The following is a 27,800-nucleotide window of genomic DNA, read 5'->3' on the forward strand; positions in this document are numbered from 1 at the left end:
TTACAGCTAAGTTCCCAAACATTCCTCTCTGCCCAGTGGGGCCATGGTGACTGAGGACTCTGTCACAAGGCCATTCCTGGCTCTGGTTTTTAAACAGAGGAAGAATCGTGGCAGGACTTTTGTTGTGCTCCCTGGGGGCCTTCCTGCTGCAAACGATGGAAATATTGTCAAAGAGAGCCAGCAAATGTGAACAGGCTGTTGGCCAACTGGAGGGCAAGGGAGACTTCAACTCAACTGCTATCAGTAGCAAGAACAAAAATGAACTATAACCTGCCCTCAAGGAGCTTATATGTTACTGGGGAGACATTCATAAATAAGTACAAAATAAAAGTGAAATAAATACAAGATGAATTATTGGGAGAGAGGGGACTTGAAGTTGAGAGATCAAGAAAAACTTCATGCAGAAGATATCACTTGACTAGAATTTTTTTTTGAGAAGCAATCAAAGTTAAGTGACTTACCCAGGGTCACACAGCTAGTAAGTGCTGGAGTCAAATTTGAACTCAAGACCTCCTGATACCAGGGCCAGTAATCTATCCACTATACCACCTAGCTGTTCCTAAGTCATGGAAAGTAGCCAATGCAGAGAAAAACCAGACATCCCTAACTGTCTACTGATGTCACTCACATGAGGCTAAGGCTATCACCTCCAAAAAGGAAGGACCAGAAAAAAGTGACCCAGGGAAATTGGCAGGGAGTCTTGGCATGATGGTCTAGACCTATTGGGATCCTACTTTCTCAGCTGGTGGGTCATCTTAGGAGTCTTGGCTATTGTAATCTAAGTGGGCCAGAAAATTTTATAAAGAGAAGAGTCTCTTCTTTTCTCAGGCTGATCTCATTGAAAGACCTTGCCCATGGTAGATTCTAACCTAGACTATTCCAAGCATAGAAGTTTCCAGTTATATTGGGGGGGGGGGGTATTGGGGAGGAAGAGTGAGGTCTCCAGGGACAAAGAGGCATGATTAGGCAGCAGACAATCTGTAAGACCAATAAAAATAAATCCAACAAAGCCAGAAATTTTTTCCAATGATAAGAAGGCTCTAACTTACTTTGGGGGCTGACTGCCTTCCCAGAAGGTAAATTCCATTTTTTGAACAGTTTTTAACATTAAGAAACTCTTCCTTATACTGGATAACATTTAATTATTCTTTACCCGTGGTGTTCAAGGAAAGAGTGTAGATGACTTCATATCTGATAACAGCTTCCACCCTATGCCCAAGGGTCAAAGGTTTTAGGCAGCAGCCCTTTGTCATGGAGTCAAGTCCATGGATGGGCTAATGGTCCAATAGGCAATTGGCCACCTTTAGGAAATAATTTCAGGAGCTCCTGGAAAATTCCTGTTTCCTGTTCCCACCCAGCTGATCCCTTAACAAATCCTCCTGTACTTACCCACAGATGCTTGAAATCCCTTGCACAGTCAACAGAGCCTTTCCTTCCTCCCAGGACCAAAGATGAAACTGAGAATTCCTGTTTTCCTCAGAGAGGAGCAAGTCACAACTCCTCCATCATCTTGGCTTTCCCTAAATTCTTCACAGGGAATTAATTCATCCAATGTTCTAGAAAACTTCCCCTGGGTCTTCTAATAATCAACAATTATGAGGCAAAAGTCTTCCAAGCACTTGATTTATAGTATCTCATTTTAGCCTCAACCAATCTTATAAGGTAGGCATTGCAGATAATGTTATCCTCATTTTACAGATGAGAAACTGAGACTCAGAGAGTAACTTACTCATAGTCATACAGTTTATGGACATTGAGAAGTGGGATTCAGATCCAAATCTTCTCAATACTATCCATTATCTTGATCCTTCTATAAATGACTGATGGTATCGCCTTTTCTGAGACTAGGCTTAGGGTCTGAGGGAGCAGGGAAAAGATGTAATTTAAAGAATATCGGGGCAGCTAGGTGGCATAGTGAATAGAGCACTGGCCCTGGAGTCAGGAGGACCTGAGTTCAAATACAGCTTCAGACACTTAATAATGACCTAGTTGTGTGACCTTGGATAAATCATTTAACCCCATTACCTTGCAAAAACAACAATAAAAAATATCTAGACATAAAGAAACAAGTTCACTGATAATGCAATCAGTGCTCTTTCTATCATACTGAGCAGGAGGAGCATCTTGGGAAGTTCAGTTGCAACCTCTGAAGACAAACCTCCCATGTTTGAATACTTTACAGGCTGTGGTCCTGTTTTGCCCTCAGGCGAGGTGACATGGCCCCAGTTCTCCTCACCCTGCATAATTTGGACTTTCCACATGCCTCTACAGTTTACAGCTAATCCTTGAGCTGAATTTTCAGCCTATCTGATCCTATCTTGTGCCAGGGTGGCTGGCCCCCAAGGCTGTTGTTCTCGATGATGATGCAGAAAACTCTCTCTCTCTCTCTCTCTCTCTCTCTCTCTCTCTCTCTCTCTCTCTCTCGCACGCGCGCACACACACACACACACACACACACGCACGCACGCATGCACACATGCACACATACACCCTCAGACACATACTGTGCTGGAAGGCAGGCCAATAGGCTCTGCCTTAGGAGAGAGTGGGTTCCTTCTTCATGAAGTTTTTCAATTAACAGAGGATGACCTTTTGTTGGGGGTGTAATGGAGGTGATTCTTGTTCAAGTTTAGATGGAACTAAATGGCTTCCAAGGTCCCTTCCTACTTAGAGATTCTATACTTTTAGCTGAAACAGGGATGGCAATGCTTCTGGGGAAGAAATCATAGAATAAAAAATAAAATTAGAGGCCATAGATCTGAGAGGGACCTTAGGACTCATCAGAACAAGATACTGAGGGGGACAAAGGGGAAGTGATTTGTCCAAAGTTCACTCAACAAGTTAGTGGCTGAAGTGGGGCCAGAGCCCAGATCTGATATCAGAGCCATGGGCTCTCCTGAGTGTAGCAGCAGCCTCAAGAGAGAACCCTTTAAGTATTTCAGTACTTTCAGCTTCAGACAGAACTAGAAAGTAGAGTTTAAGTAGAGGGGAGGAACAGAAAAGAGAAAGAAAGGGCAGCTAGATGCCACAGTGGCACCAGCCCTGGGTCAGGAGGAGCTGAATTCAAATCCAACCTCAGACACCTTGGGCAAGTCAATTAACTCTATTGCCTTAAAAGAAAAGAGAAAAGAGAAAGAAGACTTGATTAAGATCTTAGAGGATCCTTATTGGTCATTTAGTGTAGTGATTCTCCATCATTTTGTGCTCATAGAATATATATATATATATATATATATATATATATATATATATATATATATTTTACCATGAGGTAGCCTGAAAGAAGGAGGGAGCAATGTTGGTTAAGTGTTGGCACTATTAAATGGATTCAGAACTGAACCTCCACAGCAGTTATTAATGGTTCAATGGTAACTTGGAAGGAAGTTGTGAGATGCCCCAAGGATCTTAGGGGGTCTGTGCCATGTTATTCAACATTTTAATCAATTATTTGAATGAAGTTATAGAAAATATGCCTATTAGACTTATAGTTAACATAAATCTAAGAAGGAAAACCAATATATTGGATGACAAAAATATTTCATCAAGCTAGAATGATGGACCGAGTAGAATGAGATGACATTTAATAGGAAGAAATATAAAGATTTACATTTGGATACAAAAAATGCACTTCACAAGTACAAGATAGGTGGTACAAAATTAAGAACAGTTTGTTTGGAAAATATCTGGGGTTTTAAGTGGACTGAAAGCTATATATGAGTTAGCAGTGTATTATGGTGATCAAAAAAGCTCATGTTATCCTGGGCTACATTAAAAGACATAGTGTCCTAAAGGAGGGAGATCATAGTCTTATGTTGACTGGATCACATAGGGTAATGGTGTTCAGTTACCACATTTTGGGAAGGAAGAAGGAAAAAAGGTAAGGGAAATAGGAAGAAAGGAAGGAAGGAAGAGAAGCGACAAAAGGAGGGAGGAAGGGGGGGGAAAGAGTAAGAAAGGAAGGAGAAAAGGAAATGAGCATTAAAAATGTCTACTATGAAGTTAACATATTTTATCACTTAATTGTAATTACCCTATTGGTAGGTAATATTATCACCTTCATCTTATAGTTGAGGAAAGTGAGGAAGATAGAAGTTAAGTGACTTGCCCAGGGCCTCATAGCTAGTCAGTATCTGAGGCCAGATTTGAACTCCTGAATCCAGACTCAGGACTCTATACATGCTCCACTTAGCTGTCTTTAGACTATGAATGAGTTTAGAGAAGAAGAAAGACTTAACGATAAATGTTTTTGAGTATTTGAAGTATTATCATATGAAGAAAGGATTAGAAAATATTCTTCCTAATCATAAAATCTGGAGAGGAAGTTGCAGAGGGGCAGATTTAGCCTTGATAGATGAAAATTCTACCCAAGGATGAATCTTTGGGAGGCAGTGGATCCGCCTCACTGGAAGCCTTTCTTCAACAAAGTCTTGACACCAATATTCTACATGTGATTCTGGGTCAGATACAGAGGTCAGACTCAATGACCTCTGAGGTTCATTCAACTCTGTAATGTAGTAAAGTGTTTTTCTGCTTTCTAAGTCTCAGTTTCCTCTTCTGTAAAATGAGAGAATTAGCTAAATGATTCTAAGTCTCCTTCAAAGACAAGAATCCTACAATGTTCTAACTTGCATGAAGTCACAGAGCTAGTAGTACATGCCAAAAACTGGCACCAGAATTCCAGTCTTGATGTCTGGTATTCTTTCTTCCATAATGGGTCAAAATTCAATGCCCCCAAAAATTCACTCATTAATGTACCATGAATGGAGATATCTGAGACCTTATTGGAAAAGAGAGATGAGAATCCATAGGAATAATTTTTCACATCCTTTGGCTCTAAATCACAACTAGCCTCCTAAATTCTCTTTGTCCGATAATTACTGAGAAATTGTTTTCCTCAGCTGATCCAAGGAATTCTGTCTGGTCCTAATGAAATTCCCTCTAGTCTCTTTGCATTGACAATAGGAAGAGAGGTCTTGCTCATGTAGCTGCACCTTAAATGGGCTTAGATTTTATCCCAAGGGTCACCTTAGCCCTAAAGGTTTTCAGCCATAGGGTTGGATCATCACTTGTTGGGTACAGGGTTTGAAACAAAAGAATAGATCTAAATAGCAAAGACATGTGGGGACCACTGAAGCCACCAAAGTCCCTTCTTCCAGCTTGGAGGTCTATTGAAATGAAACAGAGGCTGCTGGCATTTTCATTAGAACTTTGCTGAAATGCTCTGATTGGAGTTAGAAGCTAAGGGGGGATGAGTGTTTTTATTTTATTACTTAACAGTTTAATGATCATAGGGTGTTTTTTTTAATTACTTAATGGATGCTTTCATTTACTTTCATCTTGTGGTTTTAAATATGATGGTTTTCCTTTTAGAAGATGGTCTTTTACTTTATTAGAAATACTTATGTGTTGTTAAGGATCTAATGACTTTGCAGCTCTTTTAGCCTGGGGTTTGCTTTGCTTTTCCATATATGAAAAGGAGTCAACTTCTTTTAAAGAGTTTCTGAGACCAGTTCAAAGTTAAAATACCACAACTTTACAAAATTGGAAGAAATTGTTTAGTCAAACTCCTTCATTTTTTAGGGGTAAAAATTGAGTCCCAGAGAAGGGAAGAATTTGCCCAAGATTACATGCCTAAGTAATGGCCGAGTTGAGACTGAAACCCAAATCTTTTGCCTTTTTTATCTGCTTGTTCTGTCATACTTTTTTACTGGCAAAAAAGAGAATTTTGTCCATTAGGAACTTTACTAGTTCATTGAATGAATGAAGTAAATGAATGAATGAATGAACAATCTAGAACTCTTTCTAATGTACAATAATAAATCAATAACAAAGTGCATTTATTACATACTTTTTTTTCCAGGTGCCCTATGGGTGCTGGAAATAAAAAGAAAAGACAGAAACAAAATTCCTTCCCTCAAGAAGCTCACATACATTCCATTTGAAGGATACAACATAGTTACAAATAAATAAATAAATAAATGCAGAATATAGACAAAGCAGTTTCACTGGGCAACAAGGGAAGAGCATGAACCACTGGAGGGATTGGGAAGGACCTTTTATAGAGAGAAACTGTTGAAAAGGCTTGGGAATCTCAAGAGGTGAAGCTGTAAGGGAGTACATTTCAGGTAGTGGAGGCAGCTGGTGAAAAGCTCGGAGATGAGATGCCATGGGTGAGGAGCCCAAGAAGGACACTTGGGCGGGAATGAAGACTGTATGAAAAGGACTGAGGTGAAATACTGGAAAGATTGGTTGTCTACACATGTTACTCATTTGGTCTTCACAACAGCCCTGTGAGGCAGGTTGTATAGGCATTATTGACCCATTTTTACAACTGGAGAAACTGAGATGCAGAGATGCTATTGCTTGGATAACAAAACAAGCTGATATTTGGAACTGTAAGAGAGCTCAGATCCACTCCTTGAACCCCTCATTTTGCAGATGAGGTCATGGAGGTCCACATAGTTCATATAATTAGCCCAAGATCACACCAGTTGTAAGTGTAACTTGTGTAACTCTCTCTCTCTCTCTCTCTCTCTCTCTCTCTCTCTCTCTCTCTCTCTCTCTCTCCATCTATGATAATCTCTGCCTCTGCCTGTTTCCTTCCGTACACACACACACACATATACACAGATACACACATATGTAAATGTGTATATATACATATATAAATATATACACACACTATATATATATATGTATATATATATATATATATATATTATAATCTGTAAAGTCTTAGTGATCACACATGTAGTTGGTGTCAAAGGCAGGACCAGCCCTTTCATTTTTGGTGGCTTTACCAAATGACGCTATAAACCTCAATATGGGTATTCCCCAGAATCAACAGCATTTGACTGGTTTTCTAAACCTGAAGTGACTGAAGAGAAATTCAAGTATTCTGGCAGCCTGGGCCAGAGCCATGTCAAGCTAAGGCAACATCTGCACAAGGGCAGGAGGTGAAATCCAAGGTCAGGCATTAGTTTCTTGGATATCATAGAATTCTTTACTTTCCTGGGAGTGGTTCTTCTAGAAAAGTTTTCCTGAAAGTTTAGAACACTTACTTGGGAATCAGGACATTTGGAGTCTGAGTTGTGGTTTTACCTATGTGACCTTGACCCTGGAGTTCCATCTCTATAAAGTGAGGATAAAAAACTTTTTCCTCTTCTTCTCCCTCCCCTTCTCCTTATCTCTTTCTCTCTCCTTTCCCCTATTTCTCTTCCCATACATGGACAGATAGTTCTCTGACATCCTCCTCAACCTCCTTCCTATCACAACCTTGAAAGTCAGTTGTCATTTTGAACAACTAGAAATCCCATGAAGCGTTATGTTCTGAGGCAAGGGATTGATTCCAAACCTTAAAGGAATTTGTAGGAGAGTGTCCCCCCCGCCATGTATCTCCCATTTTTGACTGCTCCTCTAGGAGGGTATATTGGATTATAAAAACTTTCAATGAACATACTTCTTCACTTATGGATAAAGTCTGGACTCCTAAGTCTGGCCTTCAAGGTCTTCCCCAAACCTTTCCCACTTCATCTCTCATTGCTGGCCCACAAGTAAACTCAGTTCTGGCCAATTGCTCCACTCAGTTGTATCTACAAGATGTTCCTTACTATTCTCTTGCCTGGAATATCATCCCCTTTCCTCAGATATATTACTTCTGTCACAGCAGTTGAACTCATTTCTCTCCATCTTTTTAAAGTTCAATGCAAGACCCCATGTTCTATTTGAAGTCTTTTCTAGCCAGTCACCTCTATGATGGTTCTGTGTCTTCCCACCCGTATAACCCTGAGCATCTAGACACTTGTTGGACACTTAACATACAATGACTTGTATTACTAGTTTTCCACAGGGGTATGTCCAGAGTTATAAAGAAGAATTCTTTTATCTAGGGGGAAATAAGCTAAGAGAGGCTGGTAGCAGTGGTGATGGCACAGATGACAGTGATAGGGGTGATACCCAGGATCTGGGACAGTGGGGCAAACAGTTGTTGCTCACAAAACACTAAGTTATTATATTTATATTAGAACATGGAATGTTGAGCTTGAAGGAGATATAGAACCTAAAATGTCAGAACTGGGTGAGACCTTGGAACCTAGAATGGCAGAGTTGGGTGAAGCCTTGGAACACAGAATGTCAGAACTTAAAACCTAAAATGTCAGAGCTGCAAGGGACCTCAGAACCCAAAATGTCAAAGGTAGAAGGGACTTTGGAACCCAGAGTATCAGAACTGCTTGTGTGGCCTTGGCTAGGTGTTTCTTCCTTCTGGGCCTCTGTTTCCTAAACTGCAAAACAAAGTGGTTAGAGCAAAAGTCTTCTTTTGTCTCTTACAGCTCTAACACTCTACATACTGCAATGACGTGACTTGATTATTCAGAGAATTGCTTTCTATCATCAATGACAGTCCTCCTACCTGTGTTCAGAAGTTCATTCTACATTAAATACTGCCCTCTGCAGGCTTAACTTTTAATAAATAGGCATGGGGTCCAGCCCTGTGATTTCATAGTTTCCTACATGAGGAAGCTCCCTCCGCAGAGGCAGGTTGCCACCTCCACTCTAAGTCATGGTCTTGGAGAGTTGTCTGGAGCACTGAAGAGGATTAAGTGACTTGCTCAGGATCACCCAGTTAGTCTGCACCAGAGGCAGGATTTGAACTCAGGTCTCCTAGTCCTGAGGTTGACTGTTCATTTTTGCCATACTGCCTTTCTTTTTAATACAAATTTTGTAACAAATTCTCATATGCCTGGAAACAGCCTCCTTTCTCCTCTCTGTCTTTGGAAGGCCTTTCTTTTCTTTTGCAACCTGAAGGTTGATGCTGTCTCCTCATGAAGTCTTTTCTTTTTTTTGTTTTGTTTTGTTTTTTGGGGTTTTTTGCAAGGCAAATGGGGGTTAAGTGACTTGCCCAAGGCCACACAGCTAGGTAATTATTAAGTGTCTGAGACCGGATTTGAACCCAGGTACTCCTGACTCCAAGGCCAGTGCTTTATCCACTAGGCCACCTAGCCACCCCGAAGTCTTTTCTTGTAGCACCTTGTCTAGATCTCTTCTTGGCTTATCCTATGTGTAGGGTTAGATTCAGGCATTAGAAGCATTAGTCTTGTTCTCTTTAAGTCCCAGAGGGGAGGAAGGGGTGGGGGGAGAAACAAGCAATTATTAAGCACCTACTGTGTTCCAGCACCCTTTACAAATATTGTCTTATTTGATCCTCACAACAACCAGGGAGATAGGTCCTATTATCATTTCCACTGTACAGATAAATGAAATTGAGGCAAGAAAAAGTTAAGTGCCCAGAATTACACAGAATTCCAATCTTCTCATCCCTTTATCCATTGGGCCACCTAACATTTGATATTAGATATTCTACTTTGTGTCACTTGTGTGCATGTCTTATTCCCCCCGTTAAACTGAAAGGTTCTTAATGACAGAAATTGAGTTATTTTTAAACTTGGTATGCCTAATGCCTAGACACATGATTTGCACATATAAATATACCATTACTAAATATCTTGAAAATAGGGCCGGCTATTAGATAAAGCACCAGTCCTGGAGTCAGGAGGACCTGAGTTCAAATCCAGCTTCAGTTACTTACCAGCTGTGTGACTTTGGGCAAGTCACTTAAACCCAATTGGAAAGGAAGGCATGAAGGAAGAAAACAATCTTGAAAATAAATGAATTAAACCTATTTGTTGAATTCATAATGGCAACATTATATACTTGCATAGTGCTTTATATTTAGACCTTTGAATGTCAACTTGAAAGGGCTTTGGAGATCATTCAAGTCAACATTTTTCACCATGGCTTGATTGAAGACATTGAAGACATGTTTCTTAAGCTTGCAGATGGCCCAAAGATAGGAGGGGAAAACCAACAAGGAACATGTCAGATTCAGTATCTAAAAAGATTTCAGGGGGCTTGAACAGTAGGACAAATTGTAGAAAAATGAAACTCCATAGGGAACTCCAGATGTGGAAATTCTCTTTCCCGGTGCTGGTTGGCACTTCCACTGTAATTCATAGTTTTAGAGTATTGCCTAGAGAGGATTCAGTGACTTGCTCAAGAGTGACCCAGCTCAGTTTAATAAAATTCAACAGATGTGGCAGCCAAAGAAGTTAGTGCTTTTTCCCTTTTTCCTTTTCTAGTCTGCATTAATCAAAGCATAGAGTCCAGAACAAAGTAATAGCCCCTCTTTTCTGTATTCTGAGAAGACCACTGTGCTCAGTTCTAGGAACCCCATTTCAGAAAAGACAGACACACTAAGTCATTGTCAGAAGGCAGTCAAGATGGCAAAAAGAACAGAGTGTAATATGAAAGAATTAGCTGAAGGAACTTGTTTAGCTCAGAGAAGGAAGATGAGAGGAACATAATTGTCTCCAAATATTTAGAGGTTGATCATAAGAAAGAAGAATTATATTCAAGTAAGTGTGGCTAGGAGCAAGGGGAGGAAATTGGAGAGAGGTTGATTTAGATTTGATATAAGAAAAAATTTTCTGACCATTAAAACAGTCTGGAAGTGAAATGGTTTACCTTTGGAGGGCAACCCATTGGGTTTCCCCATCAATGCTGCTCTAAGATTAGGTGGCAACTTATTGGGATTGTAGAAAGGATTATTGGTCAGATATGGGTTGTGTTGAAACAACATATGAGGTCTCCTCTAATGATAAAATTCTGGGATAGTTCCAACCCCCTTCATTTTCAAGAAGGAGAAACTGAGAAAGGAAATGATTTGTCCAAAGTCACATAAACGGGGCAGCTAGGTGGTACAGTGGATAGAGCACCAGCCCTGAAGTCAGGAGTATCTAAGTTCAAATCTGGCCTCAGACACTTAATAATGACCTAGCTGTGTGACCTTGGGCAAGCCATTTAACCCCATTGCCTTGCAAAAAGACCTAAAAAAAAAACCCCAAACAACCAAAGTCACACAGAATAAGGAAAGGCACAGAAGTTGGTGGACAAGCTGTTTTTACCTCCCATCCTTTCCTTATTAGGAAAATCCACTGAATGTTGAATGAGAATTCAAGTTCAATGTAGATATTGGCCTCTCTCCTTTAATGACAATCTCATCCTCTCGGTAACAGGTCCATGGAACATGTGTGTGCAGACATCACACAGCAGGTCTACACTGTGAGAAATGTTTGCCACTGTACAATGATCAACCATGGAAACCAGGAGATGGGAAAACAAACCAGCCCAATGAGTGCAAAAGTAAGTGGCTGGGGATAGAGATCCAAAAGGGTCCTGGGTCTCAGAAGGTCTCATGCTCAAGTATATGAGGAAGTGTATAATCAATTCAAAATTCTCATTGTGAGATATTTTGACACTCTCCTACCTGCTTTTTTAGTCCCTTTCCTGGATTTTTTTTTGGCTCACCTCCTTTGCTTTTAATTAACCATTATTAGTCACAAGAATGAGCCCAAAAATCTGAAATAGTTTTGAAAATAAACTTAATAGGCCACTTGGTAGGGAGAGTAAACTAGAAAGGTGTGGCTCCTTCTCATTAAGGTTCTTAAACAATTTTGCCATGAGGGCAACTTGAAAGCAAGGTCAACTGAGATGGATATCAGTAAAAGTAAACATTCAATAAAATTTAGGGGAAGTCACAACATAAGAGGAGCCTAAAAACACAACTTGAGAGGACCTAAAACAAGACCTGAATGAGGGGTCCCAAAGCATAAATCTTTTGGTTAAGTCCATGACCTTAGGGAACCCAAAATTCATTAGAGAGTTACTGAGATCAGGGCAAAATTCTGAGGTCAAACAATCTCTGGTCAAATAAATTTAGATTTTAAAAGTACAATTAATAAGTTTTTCAAATAATATAATGCATTTCCCCACACATTTTATATTTCAATTTTAAAGGGTTTTCCTAACTCTCACTGACTATCAGTTAATCTTCAGAGTGACAGTGATTAACACTAAAGTGATCACCCACACAAGCATATTTGTAGTAGCTATAGGGATGGTTGCTGGGAAACTGAGAAACCTGTAAGTTCCAAAGGAATGAGTTCGCATAAGGTTGAATGTCTTCTAGCTGTATTCCCTTCAAAACTTATCTCACCTCATTCATGAAGCACTCCTTGACTAAAACCACCACAAAGTTATTTCCAGTTCTCTCTTCACATATTTTATGACAGAATAAGTTCAAGAGACGTAGTTTCTGGTAATTAATCATTTTATTAATAATGCCAGCATAGAATTAAAAAAGGAGGTCAATGACTCCCTTAAATGCTAAAGACTCATCTCTTAGATAGAACTTACTCAACTCATATACTTTTGAAAGAGTGTGCATTACTGAGGTTAGATATTAGCTCTGATAGATTAGCAATGAAAAGAGAATGAATATTATGAGAGGTGAATCTATTCATACTTCTGGTCTTTTATTATTTTTTAATTTTATTTTTATATATTTAATTTGATTTTTATATTATATTATTTTTCATTATTTTATTATTTTTTCTATTTCACATAAAAATTGTTTTCAACATTCATTTTTGTAAGATTTTTATTTCAAAAATTCCAAATTTTTCTTTTCTCCCCAAGACATCAAGCACTTCAATATAGTTTTATACATGTATAATCATGTCAAACTTATCTCCATATTCATCATGTTATGAAAGAAGAATCAGGATAAAAGGGAAAAACTAAAAGAAAGAAAAAACAAAAAATAAGTGAAAATAGTATTCTTCAATTTGCATTCAGACTCCATAGTTCTTTCTCTGGATATGAATGGCATTTTCCATCACAGGGAGTGAACCCATTCTAATGAGAGTCTGGGGTACATGACTCTCATCACTCAGTATAGGTCAAAAAGACTTATCTATATTCATATCACCCACCTGACAAAAGGGAGAATCCATATTTTCCTAGACCTATCTGAGTAAAAACACCAAGGTCCACAAGACTAATATGGAAATGTGTTGATCAGGATTGTACATATATAACTCCTATATCAGATTACTCATTATGGGGGGGAGGGAAGAAAGATAGAAAAATGTGGAACACAAAAACCTGTGAGAGGATGAATGTTGAAGACTAACTTTGCATGTAATTGAAGAAATTAAATAATATTAAAAATAAAATAAAAATAAAAACCACAATGGACCAGAATTGATCAATTCACCTAAATTAAAATTTCTTTACCTCTTGAACAAATCTGAATTTTCCTTCTGTATATTAGCCCTGCATTTCAAATGCTGCCTGAATAACTAACCTACAGGGGCTGATATCTGAATAAGGAAGCAGAAAAGGGAAAAACCTGGGTCCTAATTCAATAATTAGTTGTTAATATAAAAGAAAAAGAATCATTTATCTCAAAATTCTAATCAGAGGAGGGAAGGGTAGTATTTTTTTCTCCTTCATAGCTCAGCATGAGACAGAGGATATAACAAGGCTCCCAGTAAAGACTTTATTGAATCAAATTCAGAGTTGGCTCTGAGTTCAAATCACACGAGATGGGTAAAGTGCTTTGCAAATCTTAAACCACTAACTCATTGTTAGTACTGTTATCATTTATCCCGAAATCCTCCGAGAAGGTAAATCCAAAGCAGTTCAGGGTAGAAAGATCCCTTTCTGGTTGTCAGATCTATCCATCCCCAGGGTAGATAGGAACAAGTTGGTGTCCTCACTTTGAGGGATTTGAAAAAGTGACTGGAGTGACCTAGTGACCAAGGAGGAAGCAGGCAGGAGGAGATGAGATGACCGAAGGACCTGACACTTACATGCCGGTTAGTCAACATGCAAAGGAGTAGTAGGAAGGGCTGATAGTGATGCCTAGTCCTTCACTGTCTGTTCCCGTTTGTACTGACTTCTTTTCCTCTTCAAGGGGTAGTTGGACATTTCTTTTAACCTGATTTCACCTAAATACAGCTGCTCTTGGGGGAGTATGTGAAATGATTTGTCCAAGGTCCCATGAGCCACCCCCCGCCAAGAGAAGGACACAAAACTGGGGAAATAGGTCTAGAATCGAGACCCAAATGTATGGGTGAATGGGGGTGCCCTCCACAGAGTGCCGTTGTCACAACCATGCTGATAGCTGCCATTTTGATGGGGGCGTCTGGCTGAATTCTGGGAGGCGCACAGGTGGCATCTGCGACAACTGCCAGCACCACACAGAGGGCCGTCACTGCCAGAAATGCAAGTTGGGGTTCTATCGAGACTGGAGCAAACCTATGTCTTCCCCAGAAGTCTGTAAACGTGAGTATCTGGGTCTGGGACTTTGGGGGGGACGTAATGAGGCCCATAGCCTTCTTAGAGAATCCTGGAATCCTAGAACATCAGAAATGAAAGGACCTTGGAACCCAGAATATAAGAGCTAGAAGAATCTTTAGACCTAGAGTGTTAAAGCTTTCTGGAAGGGACCTTAGGATTTTAGAGTGGAGTACTTAGAACTTGGGTAGAAATCAGACTTGGGACAATCCACTGCATCCAGACCATTGTCAGTTGTCTTGATTTTGTCTTGCTACTGGGCTTTTTTGTTTCTTTTGTTTTTTGTTTTTGCAAGGCAATGGGTTAAGTGATTTGCCCAAAGTACCTGAAAGCAGATTTAAACTCAGATCCTCCTGACTCCAGGGTCAGTGCCCCAATCACTTTTGAGCCTTTTAGCTGCCCCTTGGCTATTGGTCTTTCATGATTCTGGAAGAGAGAGAGTATGAGATTGATGATTTTGTGCAACTCTGCCTCACTTTAATCCAATTCACGGGCAAGTCAAACCATCCCCTAGAAGCCATTGGTCCTCTTCCAGAAGGATAAATAACAATAATGGCGAGCAGTTCTGTAGCACTTGGTTTACAATGTGATTTATTTACATTATCTCATTTAATCCTCACAACTGGTCTGGGAGACAGGGGCTATAAGGATTTCATTTTCAGGACTTTCTGACCCAAGACCGCCAAGGGCCTCCATTTGCCCTTGCTATCATTCCCAGGTTCTTTGCTCTTTAAATGACTGGAAGACCCCGAGGCTGGAACAGACATGACAAGTAGGGTCCCTGATTCCATCTTTCCAGCCTGCATATTGTCATAGGTGATTATGCCAGAGGGCATGGGTCAGAGCACACTGCTTTGAGAGCCAGGGTTAGATTTCAAGTCTTACCTATCTCTTGCTCCTCAGATATCTCAGTGTCTGGAGCTGTGGATCTATCTAAGGAGCCCAACACAAAGCAGGATGTGAGCTTAACCCCCTATCTAGGAAATCTTCGGGAGCAGCTGAGAGGGCACCACCTTATTTCAAAGTTCCCTCTGTCTGTGTGGAAACCTTACCAGAGGCTCCCGGAGTAGGGTCTGGCTACATCCCCTTTTCAGGGTGTTGGCAGGCATCCCAGGCAGGAAAGAGGCAGCGGAAAGGGTGCAGCAAGCCAAATTCATTTTATTTCAAGTGCATTCACCTGCTGCCAAGGCCAAGCTGAATGGAGAAGCAGTATGATCCAGATAGAGAGCACTGCCTTTGGGAGCCAGGAAACCTAAATTCAAATCTCATTTTTTCGGTGTTAAATGGTTGAGTGACCTTGAGCAAGTCTGTGAAACCTGTGAAGGGCAAGGCTGATTTTCTAAGGGTCTGCTTTTCTAAGTAAGATTCTCCATTTACCACCTGTGTGACCTTGAACAAGTCTCTTCAACTCTGATTAGTTGAATCTGGGGTCCAAGACCCTTTTCTTTAAAAGGATGAGTAAGTTTGGATTGGATGATGTCTCAGGATCGCTCTGCCCAAGTCCTTCTCTTTGTGGATTCCCAATGCTCCCTGAAGAGTCACTCTTCACTCCAAACAATGGGACTATAGATTTAAAGTTGGAAGGGTCTTCAGAGATCTTTTAGGTCAACACTTTCATTTTTCAAATGAGGAAGCTGAGTCTCAGGAAGGTGAAGTAACTTGCCTGAGGTCACAAAGATGGCAATGGCAAGGAGATTCCCACTCTATCACATTGCCCTCCAACCAGCCAATAAGCATTAAATAAATAATTACTATATATGGGGCAGCTAGGTGGCAAAGTGGACAGAGCACTGGTCTTGGAATCAGGAGGACCTGAGTTCAAATTTGACCTCAGATACTTAATAATTACCTAATTGTGTGATCTTGGGCAAATCACTTAAGCCTATTGCCTTGCCAAAAACAAAAACAAAACTACTTACTGTATACCAACTGGTGCCAGTGCCTCTGATACACGTACAAAAGGGACATAGTGCTTGCCCTCCAAGAGCTTATTCTAATGAGGAATTTAGCCAGGAGATGCTGTTTAAACATTCACCTTGTTAAGGTAAAGAGGTAAAGAATTGTTAAGGTAAAGAGGTAAAGAATTGTTAAACAATAACCAGATCTCCCAAAAGAAGTGTATTTGTCACACTTTTAAGTTTAATCTGTATTATTCATTGCATTTTCTCCATTGCTTTATAAAGTTTATACAATCAATGGAACAATAAATCAAGGTCTGACTTGCAGCATTTGCCCAATTTCCAAGGTGTAAATGCTCACATTGAAAACATAACAATTTAAAAAAAAAAAGAAAATATAACAATTGACTCTGTTGGTTGGAGCTGACTCTAGAGCACCCCTGGATATCTAGGGGAGTGAGGACACCTCTCCCCTTCAAGCCTCTCCTCCCCTGTCCCTCATTCAATCAGCTAGGAGATCCTTGGCAGGGTAGATGTGTCCCTGCTCCTGATTAAAGCAGCTAATGTGATCTCCATCATATTCTAACCCAGCTACCCTTCCTCTGGGGGCAGATAAGCCTTCCTGCTCTCTGAAACCACTCTATCAAACCAGGAAGGGGACCACTTCGTCCAAGGTCACCCAGAAAGTCTCTGGACGGTCAGGCTTAGATTTTGAGTCTCCTACCTTTCAGGCCAGAGTTTCTTTAGTCAAATATATGTCCCCTACATTCCCATACTCCACCCTCTGTTCAGAGACAAGGCCACCTAGGCTACCTATCCAACTTTGAGGGAGCGCTGTTCCATCTGAGTACACCTTGATTGAGATTTCAACCTTGCTGTGTCACATGAGGTCACTTATAAGTCTTCTCTGGGCAGGTGGGTGGGTGGCAGGTGGCAGAGTCTGGGAAAGATCCCTGCATTTGGGAGGCAGAAGACCCAGCTCTGCCATTCACTGGCTGTAGAAATGTCATCTCCCCAAGCCTCAGTTTTTTCATATGAAAAGTGGGGATGAGAACAATCTAATGGGGCAGATAGGTGGTATAGTGGATAGAGCACCAGTCCTGGAGTCAGGGGAACTTGAGTTCAAATCTAGCCTCAGCTACTTAATAATTGCCTAGCTGTGTGACCTTGGGCAAGTCACTCTTAATCCCATTGCCTTTAAAAAAATGAGATGATCAGTGGCCTCACTTTGATATAATTTGTGTCCAGAAAGATAGCCTTCCTTGCCTACCTCACAGGCTTGTGGCGGGGGTGATAGCACAAGGCCCTAAATTAGCAGGGCCATCATTGCTGGTATTCCTCTTCACCTTGGACTCTGATAGAGAAGGGCATGTGTGCAGAAATTCAGCTCAGCTCCCTAATAGGAAGGGAAGCCTGGAGGACAAGAGGGGTGAACTGACCACAGAGCTTTGTTCTCCTCCTCCAGAGGAGATAATTGGGGCAAAAAGAAGTGATGCAGCTGTCCAGGGTCTAGAGGGGGTGGGAGGAGGTCTGTCTTTCCAGGTTAATGGGACTCAGGGAGAGCAGGTCTTAAGTCAAGCAGAATCTTTAAACATTGATTACAGCTCTTAACAAGGTCCTGCCTCAATCACTTCTCTCAGAAGGAGAAAAAAAAATAAGACTGTTATCACAATCAAATGCTACCCCACCCATACCATTCAAATCTTTTCAGTGACTTTCTGTTAATAAGGATACTCACTCTCTCGGTCTCTCTCTCTCCTCTCTCCTTTGCCTTCTGTCTCTCTCTGTGTCTCCCTCTTTCTCTCTCCATCTCTCTGCTCTATTTTTGTCTCTCTATCTCTCTCCTCCCTTTTCTGTCTGTCTTTCTGTCTCTATTTCATTCTCTCTCTTCTCCCTCCTCTCTGATTCTTTCTTTTTTTTCTCCTCCTTCTCTCTGTCTCTATCCCTCTCTGTCTCTTCTCTCTGTGTCCATCTCTCTCTGTTTTCTCTTTCTTTTCTCCACTCTCTCTGTCTCTCTCTTCTCCCCCTCTTGTCTCTCTGCCTCTCTGTCTCTGTCTCTCTGTATCACTGTTTTCTATCTGTTTTTCTTTCAACTAAAACCAAGTATGTGTGACAGAAAATTATTCCTATGCTACTTGCTAATCTCTCTATCTTTGACCTTGTGGGAAGGAAAAGGTGCTAGGCCACCTGCAGAGTACCTGGTTTAGCTTCCACTGAGACTAAGAAGGCAAAAAACAGACACCAAGATAGAGACTCAGATTTGTTTTTAGGAATTTCAAGTGGGATTAAGCAATCTGGATGTTCCCCGGGACAGGTCAGAGTCTGAGTTTGGTGAATCCACTTCCCCCCCCCTTTCTATCAGATCTTGGAGAAAAGAGGCAGTGTGAGATAATAGAAGGAGCACTAGGAAAGGAATAAGCATTTATATAGTATTAAGTACTTATATAAATATTATATATATATATAATCCTTACAACAAGCACAGGAGGCAGGGATTGTAATTATCCTCATTTTACAGTTGGGGAAAGTGAGGCAAACAGAGATTAAGTGACTTGCCCAGGGACACAGCTAGTATCTGAGGTTGGATTTGAATTCAGGTCTCACTGATTCCAGGTCCAACATTCTATGTACCATGCTGCTTAGCTGCCTCAAGATATGGACCCTAGTCCTGTCCTAATTTGCTGGGTGACTTGGGCAAGTCATTTTATCTGAATTGTTTTCTCTTCTGTAAATTGGAAAAGATGGACTAGATCAGATTACTTTTTTTTGTCACGGGTCTCTTTGGCAGTCTGGTGAAGCCTATAGACACTTTCTCAGAATGAGGTTTTTAAATGCCTAAAATAAAATATATAATATTATAAAGGAAACCAATTGTTTTGAAAAGTGTTCATCCAAATATATTTGAAAAAGCAAAAAACTAAGTCTCATCCCAGGTGAAGAGCCTCTGACTCAGGTAATCTTGAGGGTCCCTCCTAGCTCTAATTTCTGTGATTCTTAATGCTGACTCACTGTTCTTCTGGAGTCTAAATACCCCTCAAAATGTCAGGTATAATTATGAGCAATGTTTAAAAATGGCCTTTATCTGTTATCCCAATGGAATGAAGTTGGAATGGGTGAGGAGTCCTTTCTCCAGGGAGGGCTAAGAGGATTTACCCTTTAGGAATGGAGGTGAAAGATGGAAGATATAGCTTAGAAAAAGATATGGTGAACCATGTCCCCAGTTCAATTAGTAGAAACTTCTGCCAACCTCTCTCGGGTTGCTTTGACTATTAAATGACAAAAAAGGAATGAGGGGATTATCAGGGTCAATGACTCCCAGATACTTCAGCTGGAAGAGTAACCCTCAGGGGATTCCCAACAGTGGGAAGACAATTTCCTTCTGAAGGCTTAGAGTAGATCAAGAAGTATTGGACAGTCCGTAAGAATTCAGTTTAGTGTTTTGTTTTGTTTTGTTTTTAAATGGCAGCTTCTACCACTTCAAGTCCACTGACTAAGCCTTCAGAGTGTAACTGGGAAGTTTTTTGTTTTTTTGTTTTGAAGGCTGCTGTCACTATCTTGTTTTCAATGGAAAGGGATTAGAGGAGAGAAATGTATATCTTCTCAAACTTTGAGTTAAAGAAAGGCAAGGTGGTAATAGTCTTGAATAGAAAATTCTGGAAGGAATAGAGATCTCATACTAGAAAGCTTTTTATAAAGGGTCATCTCATTTAGTTTATAAATCCTTTAAATAAAATTAATTGCTTCTTTAAAGGCCTAGAAGTTAATGTTATGACCCCAGAACTAGCTGGCACCAGTAGAAATAGATGATTATTAATTAACTAAGCTCCCTTTATATGTGTGACTGGGAGAATCAAATTTGAAGCCAGTTTGCAATTCACTGTGATCTGGGGACCAATTATGTGCTCAGCACCAAATGGGACCCTCCAAATGAGGTTACCCTGTGGATCATTTGTCCCACCTTTGGAAACAATCTTCATTTCTTTTATCTTAGAGAACCAGGGTGGGAATGAATCTTTAGCCCTTTTCCATTTAGACAGACCTATGAGGAGCCAGACTTTAGAAGAGGGTTTTTATATATATGTAAGATGCTGAAAATCTCAAATTCTATGTCCCTTGGAGATCTCAAATTCAATATGTCCAAAAGAGAGCTCCTTATCTTCTCCCAGTCTATCCTCAAAATTTACCCCTTTTCCAGTCTTCCCTTTCATTGAGGATGCCACCATTCTGCTTGTCACCCAAGCTCACCACTTTGGTATCCTCCATTCCTCCCCATCACCCATCCCACACATCCAATCAATTTCCAAATCATGCCACATCTTTCTCTATATCTCTCACATATGTCCTCTTCTCTCTCCTCACCTCATGCCCACCTTAGTCCAGGCCCTCCTCACCTCTTGCCCAGATTATTACAGTGGACTCCAATTGATCTCCATGTCGTTTCACTCCCCTACTCCAATTCATCCTTCACATAACTGGGGGGTGGGGAATGTGATTTTCCTGAAGCATAGTTCATACCATGCCGGCCTCCTAGTCAGTAATCTATAGAGGCTACCTCCAAAATCAAAAAAAAGTCCTTTGCTATTTAAAGTTCTTTGTTATCTAAGCCCTTCCTACCACCCTAGTTTTCTTAAAATTTACTCCCTTTCACATAATCTATATTTGTGAACTAGGCAATCAAAAAATGGTGCTCTATCTCCTCTCTCCAAGATTTTGCAATGACTTTTCCAAACTTTTGGAATCCCTACTTCCTTTAGAACTCAGTGCCACCTCCCTTGATTTCCCTAAGACCATCCCTGAGTGCCATCCACCTAACTATAGTTATCCTATAAATATATTCATACATATATATTCATACACACACACACACACACACACACACACACACACATATATATGTATAATATGTTGTTTCATCCAATAGAATGTAAGCTCCTTGAGGGCAAGGACAGTTTTTCCTTTTCCTTTAGATCCTCAGCACTAAAGACAGTACCTAGTCCAAAATATTTAATAAATGTTTGCTCCTTGATTAATTGGACTCAGTTTTCTCCATTGTAAAATGGAGGTAGCCTATCTTCCAGGACCCCTGTGAGGAAATCACATTGTAAATATTACATAGCACTATATAAATGTGGATTATGATGACTTCATTTGATCTTTAAGATCCATCTGTGAGATAAATGCAACCTATAAGGGAACTGACTCAGCTGAAGAGGTTATCAGCTAATTATTAGTTGAGTCAGGATTAGAACCCAGGTACTCTCAAGTTAAGGGATTGTCCAATTCACCATACTTTTTGCCTTTCTTTAACACCAATCCTCAATGATGTCTTCTGTTTTCCATAGCTTGCTCATGCCAGCCCTTAGGCTCAGCCAATGAGACTTCCCACAAGGGCTTTCCTTGCCACCCCAAGACAGGATACTGTTTCTGTAAGCCTGGAGTGGTGGGTCCACACTGTGACCGATGCCTGGTGGGGTACTGGGGCTTTGGAGAAAATGGTTGCCGGCCTTGCAACTGCTCTGGGGAATGCGATCCTCACACTGGGGCCTGCCTAACAGGGTAAGTGAACCTCCCGAGGGGGAACCTATCAGGGTAGTTCAGAAAGCAAGCTTGCAAAGTGAATTAAAAAAAGCACATCTTTGACACATGGAGAGTCTTCTTTGACAGACATATATAATCATGTTCAACCTATTTCCATATTAGTCATGCTGTGAAAGAAGAATCAGAACAAAAGAGAAACAAAACCTAGAGAAAGAAGAAAAACATAAAACAAATTTTAAAAATGGAAAATAGTCTGCTTTTGGTCTGCATTTGGACTCTGTAATATGGATGGTATTTTCCATCACAAGTCTCATAGAGACCTTTTCATGCTCCCTCCTATCATGCAGATAGATGGCTGAAGTATTCCATGGTCTAATGATGAATTTCCTTTTTCCCTTCACAAGACAGGAGAAGGCACCTTTCTTCCACATCCCATTAGGTGGGCAGATCCCTGACCTTCTCCAGGGACCCAGCAATGACACTGAAGAGCTGTTGAGATGGGATGGTCAAGAGCGAGGGTTTTCTGCCCTGAGACATCCAGGTAGGAGGCTGAATTCTCAGTCACAGATTAATTCACTTTCTCAATTATTTCTTAAAAGTCCCCTCTAAGTCCAGAACTGGGGATCATTAAGCCCAGAAGATAGAAAACTCACAGTGACACAAACCCTGCCCTTAAGGAGTTTACATTTTATTAGAGTGGAGGGGTAAACTTGACCTCACTAGCTTGCAAAAAAAAAATAGAGTGGAGGGGTGAGAATTAGCACAGGGACACAGATAAATATGGCCTGAACTAGGCAAGGGTATATGAGGAGGGACCTTGGGAAAAGAGATCTAGAAAAAAGGCTTATGACAATTTTTGATTATCTTTGGGTTTTGTATCACCTTGATTTCTAAATGTGTCCCTCCCCTTCCCATTTCCCCTACCCAATTAACCATCCCTTATAACAAAGAATTTTTTTTAAAAAATGAGACCAAACAGTTGTTCAGGTAAGCCTGCATCTGACAATGTATGCAGTGTTCTACACTCAGAGCCTTTTGGAGGATTTTAGGTCTTGTCACAGTGTGACAAGATGCTCACAAAGGTTTAACAACTGGCTCTCCAGGGGGAAAGCTACATGTCCAGGACACACTTTTAACTTTAACCTGCATTATTCACATTTCCTCCCATTACTTTCTTAAGTCTAGACAATCAACAAAACAAGCCCTGATCTGTCATGTTCCACCATTTCTGAGATGGAAGTGCTCACCTTGAAAATCTAACAATCAGGGGCTGCTAGGTGGCGTAGTGGATACCTGAGTTCAAATCCGGTCTCAGACACTTAATAATTACCTAGCTGTGTGGCCTTGGGCAAGTCACTCAACCCCGTTTGCCTTGCAAAAACCTAAAAAAAAAAAAAAAAAAAAAAAATCTACCGATCAGCTCCCTGAGCTAATCTGAATTCTTCTCTGATCTTATTTGATTTTCATATCAGCCCTGGGAAGTAGCTATGATTCCCATTTTACAATTGAGAAAACAGTCCCAGGCTCACATAGTTGGTAAGTATCCAAGGACAGATTTGAACTCAGATTTGACCACAGACCCAGGCAGATAGTAAGTATCAAAAAGGCCCTGGTCTTCTTGTCCTTATACACTCTGTCCACCATCCCACCCTAACTCACAATATGAGAGCTTTAAATAGGGCATGTGATTAGGATGTTTGAGATGGAAAAGGGGAAAGGGATCTTCAGGACCATGTTGCATGAGAGGAAAATGACAAAATAGGTTTGGGGGGGTTCACTTGTTATAGACACAAATGACTACAAACTTTAATTATATAGAAGGATTATATAGAAGGATATGGGCAAGGTCTAAAAGGTACCTTTGTTATATGGGATTATGTGTTGTATAAGACTTCTGCCCAGAAAAAAACAACAAAATTCAGTGAGGGCAGGGATGATTTCCTTTTTGTCTTTCTATCCCCAGCCAAGTCCTTATGGAATTAAATTGACTATATCCAAAAAAATCATCTATATAATGAAATTTTAATCTTTTTTGAAATTTTATTAAATGCTCAATTTCTTTGATTGTTTTGTTTCCTCTCTTGACTTGGAAACCATAAATGTAGAAGAATGTTTAATAATCTGTCTAATTTTAGGCTAGTCACTTGTGTTTCCTGGGCTTTAGCTTCCTCAACCGTAAAATGAGCAGCTTGGAACCTCTGAGGTTTCTTCCAGCTCTAAAAATCTGCTTTTCAAGAAATGCTTTCTCTGCCTGTAAAATCTCCCTATGGAAAACAGAGGTTTGTCGTATTTCTGGTGTGATGTTGACCCTTGGTTTCATTTCTTTTCTTCTTGCTCTGGTCTTTCCTTCCAACTGGCTAGAAAAGTGTGTCTGCAAGGAGAAGGCTGTTGGGAAGGTCAGGGATTTCTGCCAGATGAAATATGCCTATGGTAAGTGACTACGGGAGGCCGGTGAGGTTGGATGCTCTCAGGAATGGGGTTCAGTTAAAGGTAGAGCTGGATGGGACGGCAGGAATGGGTTAGGCAACCAAGGTTGGTCCCAGTCATGGCCAATAGGAAAGGAGCCAGGCAGAGGAGCAGTTGGAGCCCATGAAGACTTCTGGGGGTAGCAGAGCCCACCCCCCATTGTTGGCACTAGAGTTCAAGGGATTCAGTGCCAAAGCAGATCCCTGAGCTTTAGGAGTTGGTGTTTGGGGAAGGAAGCAAAGGTGGAAGGACTCTTTAGGCAATTGGGGGTGGGACACAGGAGCAAAACTGAATTTAATTACTGAAGCTGGGCTAGAAGGTCTGTAAGGAACAAATCCTATTTAATTCAGTTCACCATTTTAAAGTATCTGCTGTAGATACAAGGTAGATAAGTGGCACCACTGGTCTATCATCTCTGTGAGTTCAAATCCAGCCCTAGACACTTGCTAAAGTCAGCTGTGTGACCCTGGGCAGATCACTTAACCGTGTCTCAGTTTCTCCTTCTGTAAAATGAGCTGGAGAAGGAGATGGCACTCTAGTATCCTTGCTGAGAAAATCCCAAATTAAGTCAGATATGACTAGACAACAACTATAGATATAAGTTGTTTCGGGTAAGTAGTCAAAGAACAATAGAGTCCCTGCCCTCAAGGAGCTTATCATTAGTCAGTCAACCATCATTAATCAAGTTATCACTATATGTCAGGTACCATTAAGTATTGAGGATACAAAGTCTTTCTTTGTTTCCTGGTTTCCTTCAAGTCTCAGCTAAAATCTCATCTTCTGCAAGAAGTCTTTCCCCATCTCCCTTAAGGCTACCATTTTCCCTCTGACATTGCTTCCCATTTACTATATATACATACATATGGATTTGCATACATATAATGCATGTTTATATAAACATATATGTATTTGCATATATAGATATATGTATATATAAAGAGAGAGAATAGTTGTTGATAATTGTTAATATAGTGTCTCCTCCATTAGAATGTGAGCTTCTATTTAAATGTTTATATCTTATGTTTTCTCCTCTAACAAAATATAAGCGTGATGAGGGCAGGACTTTTTGTTTCGTTTCTTCATCTTCATATCCCTACTAGCTAGCACAGTTACAGAAGTAGGTTTAATAAGTGTTTATTGTTTGATTGATCATACAGTCTGATCTGCCCATTTTAAAGATAAGGAAACTGATGCCCAAAGAGGCAAAAGGAGACAGTGATCATGAGTAATTTTTACCTTTTTTGAAGCCCCAGGGCTTAGCACAATTCGTGATGTCCAATAGGTGCTCAATAACACCAGTGCCATAAATAATTTTTTTTGTTTTTTTTTTGCAAGGCAATGGGCTTAAGTGACTTGTCCAAGGTCGCACAGCTAGGTAATTATTAAATGTCTGTGGCTGAATTTGAACTCAGGTCCTCCTGACTCCAGGGCCGGTGCTCTATCCGCCTAGCTGCCCCTTAAATAAAAAAAAAATTAATAAAGAAGTTTATAGCCTATTAAGTGGAGCTAGGAAATATATGTAGCTAAATATAGAATATAAGGCATAATCAGATAAAAGCAAAGGAAAGATTCGATCAAAATCACTCAAGGAAAATGGGAAGCTTCACTCTACCACTTATTTATTGCCTGTGTGACTTTGGGAAAATGACAACTTCTTTGGGCCTCAGTTTTCATATCTGGACTTGATGGCTTAAGCCCCATTCCTACTTTAACTCGATGACTTTCAGCTAGTTGGGAATTGGGGAAATACGGTGGAAATCAGATGAGATTGTGTGAGAGTTGATGTTTGAAGTTGACCTAGAAGAAGAGAAGTATTTCAACCGATGGAGGAATCTTGAAGCAATCAGTAGATCAATCAAGCAAGCATTTATTAAGCACCAACCGTATACTAAAATAGTGCTAGGCACTTGGTTTACTGGTCAAAGAATGGAACAATCCCTACTTATTTAGAGGGGGAGTAATCAGGGTAGTCTCTGCTGCCATGGGGGGTCATATTCCTAGAAAATGGTTCAAAAATCAAAACCACAAATATTCATAAATTGAATTCTTGGGAAATAGGGGGTTAGGTGCCTCAAACCACCAATCTTTTGCTAGAGATTGATGAAAAAGATATACTTTAATGCAAAAACCAAGGTTAAGATACTTTTACTTTATGGGACAGCTGGGTGGCAGTGGATAGAGCACCAACCCTGGAGTCAGGAGGACCCAAGTTCAGATCTGGTCTCAGATATGTAATAATTGCTTAGCTGTGTGACCCTGGGCAAGTCATTTAACCCTATTGCCTTAAATAAATAATTTTGTTTAAAAAAAGATACCTTTTGCTTTAGTATTACATTAAAGGTATTTTATTAATTTCTTGTAAAGATAGTTTTCAACATTCATTTTTTTTGTTTGTGTTTTTGGCTAGGAAAATGGGGTTGTTGAAGGGAATGGGCACATTAATAAAATCAGAGCTCCACCTGAATATACTCTCCTTCCTTACTTCCTTTTAGTGACTCTCTGATTTTCCCCACCAAGACAATGCCACATTTCCATGATCAAATGTTTCTCTCTTCACTAATTTCTCCAAATGTCTCAGTGAATAGGTCATGGAATTTTAAAGAATTTTAAAGGAAGGGGCCTTAGAGATCATTTAATCCAGCTACCTCATTTTGCAGATGAGTAAACTGAGACCCAGAAACATATAGATTTTAAGTGGCAAAGATCTGAACCAAGGTCTTTTGACTCCAAATTCAGATATCTTTTCTTCTAGAACATATTATTTTAATTAAAGTGCAAATACATGGGATTGGTTCTATTTTATTTTTTAAGACAATCAGCATTAAGTGGGTCACACAACTAGTGTCTGAGGTCACATTTGAACTCAGGTCCTCCTGCCTTCAGGGCCGGGGCTCTATCTACTACATCACCTAGCTGCTCCTGTATTTAAATTAAAAAAAAATTTTAAATACAGAGAGCTCCACCTGTGACCCTTTCCTCTTCTTGTAACTCCATGATGTCATAGGCATTTCTTTGGACAATGATCCAGCTTTATTTTCTCCCTTGGAGTCCGAATCTGCACCTAATGGAATGGGGCAGTGCATGGAATATCAGATGAAGAATCAAATTACTGGAAGAATATCTCAAATCTGCTACTAATGAGCATTGTCTACTTTTGCCTCCTTGGGCATCAGTTTCCTTATCTTTAAAATGGGAAGATCAGACTGGATGATCAATCAATCAATAAACACTTATTAAACATAGTTCTGTAACTGTGCTAGCTAGCAGGGATATGAAGATGAAGAAACAAAACAAAAAGTCCTGCCCTCATCATGCTTATATTTTGTTAGAGGAGAAAACATAAGATATAAATGTTTAAATAGAATAAATACAAATAACTCAAGATGGTTATGGTGGGAGGGCACAAGGAATAGGAGGGGACCAGAGATCAGGAAAGGCATCCTCTAGAAGGGGACCCTTGAAGGAAGTGAGGAATTCTATGGGACAATGGTGAGGAAGGGGTTAATTTTGGGACTTTGGATTGACCAGAAAGGAGGGAAGGATATTTTTTAGTTCAAGGTTTCCTTTTTCTTTCAAAATCTCTTCTCTCTCTCTCTCTCTCTCTCTCTCTCTCTCTCTCTCTCTCTCTCTCTCTCTCTCTCTGGCAAGGCAGTGGGGTTAAGTGACTTGCCCAAGGCCACACAGCTAGGCAATTATTAA

At 40.3% G+C, this 27,800-nt stretch overlaps 1 protein-coding gene across 2 annotated transcripts in view; it reads left to right on the top strand.

Moving 5' to 3' along the window:
* The window catches only part of LOC141496209 (netrin-4-like), a 56,278-nt gene that overhangs the window by 25,956 nt on the left and 2,522 nt on the right, over nucleotides 1-27,800 (top strand). For both annotated transcript variants that reach the window (XM_074198460.1, XM_074198459.1), the window contains exons 4-8: nucleotides 11,073-11,199; nucleotides 13,999-14,187; nucleotides 21,440-21,653; nucleotides 22,040-22,176; nucleotides 23,997-24,065. In XM_074198460.1, coding sequence (XP_074054561.1) covers nucleotides 11,073-11,199; nucleotides 13,999-14,187; nucleotides 21,440-21,653; nucleotides 22,040-22,176; nucleotides 23,997-24,065 — 736 coding nt within the window. The remainder of the gene's footprint in view (nucleotides 1-11,072; nucleotides 11,200-13,998; nucleotides 14,188-21,439; nucleotides 21,654-22,039; nucleotides 22,177-23,996; nucleotides 24,066-27,800) is intronic.

Source organism: Macrotis lagotis, chromosome 8 (assembly GCF_037893015.1).
Source record: "Macrotis lagotis isolate mMagLag1 chromosome 8, bilby.v1.9.chrom.fasta, whole genome shotgun sequence".
In the NCBI taxonomy this organism is placed as follows: domain Eukaryota; kingdom Metazoa; phylum Chordata; class Mammalia; order Peramelemorphia; family Peramelidae; genus Macrotis; species Macrotis lagotis.